The following is a 4,991-nucleotide window of genomic DNA, read 5'->3' as shown; positions in this document are numbered from 1 at the left end:
ACATACTTAATAAGTGTCTAAAGCTGGATTTTAACTCAGGTCTTACTGAATCAGGCATGGTACTATTTCCACTATACTACCTAGCTGCCTACTTTATGCAAAAATTATAAATAGAAAGCACAATATTGGAAGAAAATATTTTTGGAAGATAAATAGAAAAAATACAAAAATATGTGAAATGAACAGAAATTATTATTAAATCAGCAATTACTGGAGAGATTCAGGTTTTCCCCCCTTTTTGTATTTCCTCATTTGATGTCCAGCATTTCAAGGAGATCAATGAATAGGCCCCAAATTTTATCATACCCAGACCATCTAATCTAGGTAGAATTATTGTCCAACCCTATTAGAAAAACCTCACAAAGAAAATTTAATCTGAATGAAATTTGACCCATTGTGTTCCACTCAGAGAAGCCCATGAGGAGGTAGAGCATGTATTGCTTGAGACTGGGGAAGATTTTGGAGCAAGAGAGACATAGTCAAATGTCACATTGCCCCAGCCACTCACTAGAGCTGGTACACCTTTCCTTATATTATTCATTCTTCTCATTAATTGTTAAAAAGAGTTGACTGCCATCTGTTTGAAACACCTACTCTTCTAAGAGTACATAAAGACCAATAAGCTTCCATGGTTTATAACAGAAAGCCAAATGATTCTCCTATTATTAATTATTCACTAGCCATAATTAATAGAATTATTAATTACCCCCAAATTTTTCCTCTCAAAATTTTACATGCCACAAACCAAAACATTTTATGTCAAAATTATTAATACAAATAGAGGAAATAAGAATTAACAAAAGAAAAATACTGAAAGAAAACAGAGAAAGTGACCTTTAGGACTTGTATCAATTCATCAAGCTTAAAATTGTTCCTTTCCTTTTTAAAATAATTCTGACACTGGGGGAAAATAGAAAAAAAAATGTCTCCACCAATGAAGCATTCTCATTTGACACTTTTTAAAAATTTCCCGAAATGTTTTTCCATCTATCACAAAATTTAACTTGAAGTTTTATAATTAAATTGACTCCTAAAAACATTGATTTCCCTAAGGAATTATAGAATGCCTCAGTGGTAAGGACATTTTCTCATATTTTCCTAGATAGCCTTCTCTTTCTAAGACTATTTCAATTTTCTTGAAATATGTAACCTAAAACATTTTTCCCTTTAAGCCCTGCATAAACACTGTCTTCATTCTCTAAATTATAACTAAAATATCAATGATCTTAAAAAGCAGCATATATCAGATTTGAAAACATAAACACATAGAGAAGAAAGAATAAATAAAACAATAGTCCCCACTTAAAAGTGCAGTCATTTCATATTGTCCAAGGACAAGAATACTTGTACCATCAACCTTAAAAAAATAAAGGTTAAATGTACATGCACACACACACACACACACACACACACACACACACACGCACAGAGCAAATAAGATTTATTGAAACTCATAGGTGAGGAGTGTGTGGAATTCCTTAGTTCAATCACAGCAATCTTTTGCTCCTTTCCTAGGTCACTTTGGATCTGTCTGCCATTTTTCTACCCAAGACGAAAAGAAATGAATTTTTGTGAAGATTTCCTGTGCATTTTCTACATTCTTCAGATTATAATTGGAAATTTGGGGAATAGTTTGCTTCTTTACATTTATGGCTCTAATTCATTATCTGGTCAAAGGAAAAAACCCATTCATCTGATTTTCATTAATTTGGCCTTTTCCAACATTTTGGTGATTCTCTTCAGGGGAGTTCCATTTGTAATCCAGGCTTGCATCCATAAAGTTTTCTTCAGTGACATTGGTTGTAAAATGTTGGTTTATCTGCAAAGAGTGTCCAGGGGTCTTTCTCTTGGCACTACCTGCCTCATGAGTTTCTTCCAAGCCATCACCATCACTTCCTGTAGTGCCAAATGGGCAGAGCTCAAAGCCAGAACTTCACAATGTACAGTTGAATCCTGTGTGTTCATATGCGTACTTAATCTGTTGATAGACGTGATTGTGCCCCTGTATGTGACTGCTTCTAGGAACAGTACAAACATTATGCTGAATAGCAACCTAGGCTACTGCTCTATAAACAGGTATGCTCTGACTACTTTGAAAATTGTGATGTGGAAGTTATTTTATGATTCAGTGTTTGTGGTATTTATGGCCATTACCAGTGGCTACATGGTGTTTGTTTTGTACAGACACCACCAACAAATCCAACAAATTCATGACATTAGTCTAAAATCTAGTGCCTCCCCAGAGATGAGAGCCACAAAAATCATCCTTTTCCTCATGATCATCTTTGTATTCTTTTATTCTCTCAGTTCCAGCTTTTTCATTGTGATGGATATTTCTAAAGCTACAAAGCAGTGCATGATCCATATTTCTGATTTATTTACCTTGTGTTACCCAACAGCTAGTCCCTTTGTTTTAATCTATAGTGACTCCCAGACACCCAGTTGTTGTAATGCTCTCAAGAGGATGAAAAAACCATATCCACACCCTTTAAGATCTCCAGACAAACACGTATGAATCCTGATAGTCAAGGACATTTAAAACTTTTCTAAAAAGCCCTTAAATTTCACTCAGTCTAAAATTCTTACTATGAATATGGCAATATTTGAACAAAGATTCAAGTTCCTGTAATTTTTTTTTAAATGGAAGGTGGCAGAGAGAAGCCAGAAAGTTGCCTGAGCTCTCTGGTATTTCCCTTAGAAACTACATTACATCAAGCCTATATGTGGATTCTGGAGCTACAGAACTTTAAGTGCCTAAAATTCTAGCTATGATGTCTAAAATCTAATGAGTGGTCACCTTAAATTAGAAGCTTTAGCAAGAGTTTAGACTTTTAAGTATTTATTAAAGTGCATCACAAGTTAGAGAAGAGAGAGAGAGAGAGGGGTAAAAAGCAAACTTCATCTAACTATCTAAGAGAGCCCAGCATCTACTATGTCTCCTGTGCCTAGCCTATTCCATTGATCCTCCACACTATTTCTTAGCCAGTACCAGATAGTTTTGATGACTGCCACTCTAGATTTGGTACAGCTCTAGATTTGGTACAGCTAACCCACTTTCCTGTGCATTTTTTTCATTATTTCCCTTGATATTCTTGACTTTTTGTTTTTCCACATGAATTTTGTTATTTTTTCTAGCTCTATAAAATAATTTTTAGGTAGCCTGATTGGAACGGCACTGAATAAGTAAATTAATTTAGGTACACTTGTCATTTTTGCTATATTAGCTCTACCTATTCATGACTAATTGATATCTTTCCAATTATTTAGATCTGATTTGATTTGTATGGAAAGTGTTTGGTAATTGTGTTCATAGAGTTCCTGGGTTTGTCTTGGCAAGTAGACTCCCAAGTATTTTATATTATCTACTGTTACTTTAAATGGAATTCTCTTTCTATCTTTTGCTGCTGGACTTTGTTGGTCATATATATAAATGCTGAAGATTTATGTGGATTTATTTTATATCCTGTTACTTTGTTAAAGTTGTTAATTGTTTCCAGTAATTTTTGAATTGATTCTCTAGGATTCTCTAAGTATACCATCATATCATCTGTAAAGAGTGATAGTTTTGTTTCCTCCTTGCCTATTCTAATTCCTTTAATTCCTTTTTCTTCCCTTATTGCTAACACTAACATTTCTAATGCAATATTGAATAATAGAGGTGATAATGGAAATCCCTGTTTCACCCTTGAACTTACTGGAAAGGTCTCTAACTTATCTCCATTACATATAATGCTTGCTGATGGTTTTAGGCAGATACTGCTTATTATTTTAAGGAAAGCTCCACCCATTCCTAAGCTCTCTAGTGTTTTTATTAGGAATGGGTGCTGTATTTTGTCAAAACTTTCTCTGCATCTATTGAGATAATCATATGATTTTGGTTAGTTTCCTTATTGATGTGGTTTATTATGTTAATAGTTTTCCTAATATTGAATCAGCCCTGCATTCCTGGTATAAATCCCACCTGGTCATAATGTATTATCCTAGTGATCACTTTCTGTAATCTCCTTCCTAATATCTTATTTAGGATTTTAGCATCAATATTCATTAAGGAAATTGTTCTAAAATTTCCTTTCTCTGTTTTGGCTCTGCCTGATTTTGGTATCACCACCATATTTGTGTCATAAAACAAATTTGGTAGAACTCCTTCTTCACTTATTTTTCCAAATAATTTGTATAATATGGGAATTAATTGTTCTTTAAATGTTTGGTAGGATTCACCTGTAAACCCATCTAGCCCTGGAGATTTTTTCTTAAGGAGTTCTTTAATGGCTTGTTCAATTTCTTTTTCTAATATGGCCTTATTTAAGGATTTTATTCCCTCTTTAGTTAACCTGGGCAGTTTGTACTTTTGTAAATATCTATCCATTTCATTTAGATTGTCAAATTTATTGGCATACAGTTGGGCAAAATAATTTCTAATTATTGAATTAATTTTCACTTCATTGGTGGTAACATTACCCCTTTCATTTTTGAAACTGAAAATTTGCTTTGCTTCTTTCTTTTTTTTAATAAAATTAACCAATATTTTATCTATTTTATTGGTTTTTCATAAAACCAGCTCTTAGTTTCATTAATTCTATAGTTTTCTTGCTTTCAATTTTATTAATTTCTTCTTTAATTTTCAGGATTTCTAGTTTAGTATCTAATTGGAGATTTCTAATTTGTTCTTTTTCTAGCTTTTTAAGTTGCATGACCAATTCATTGATCTCCTCTTTCTCTTTTTTATTCATGTAAGCAGTTAGAGCTATAAATTTTCCCCTAAGACCCACATTGGCTGCATCCCATAGATTTTGGTATGTTGTCTCATTATTCTCATTCTCTTGGATAAAGTTATTGATTGTTTCTATGATTTGTTGTTTGACCCATTCATTCTTTGGAATGAAATTATTTAGTTTCCAATTGATTTTCTGTCTACTTTTCCATGGCTCTTTCTTACATGTAATTTTATTGCATCATGATCTGAGAAGGATGCACTTACTACTTCTGCCTTT

At 33.2% G+C, this 4,991-nt stretch overlaps 1 protein-coding gene across 1 annotated transcript; it reads left to right on the top strand.

Moving 5' to 3' along the window:
- The first annotated feature begins 1,561 nt into the window (after positions 1-1,561).
- On the top strand, positions 1,562-2,515 carry LOC122731945 (vomeronasal type-1 receptor 4-like). Its single transcript, XM_043972184.1, has one exon. It carries the CDS (start codon positions 1,562-1,564, stop codon positions 2,513-2,515), a length of 954 nt encoding a protein of 317 aa, XP_043828119.1.
- The last annotated feature ends 2,476 nt before the right edge of the window (positions 2,516-4,991 follow it).

This window comes from Dromiciops gliroides, chromosome 6 (assembly GCF_019393635.1).
Source record: "Dromiciops gliroides isolate mDroGli1 chromosome 6, mDroGli1.pri, whole genome shotgun sequence".
In the NCBI taxonomy this organism is placed as follows: Eukaryota; Metazoa; Chordata; class Mammalia; order Microbiotheria; family Microbiotheriidae; genus Dromiciops; species Dromiciops gliroides.
This window is presented reverse-complemented; position numbering and strand designations above follow the sequence as displayed.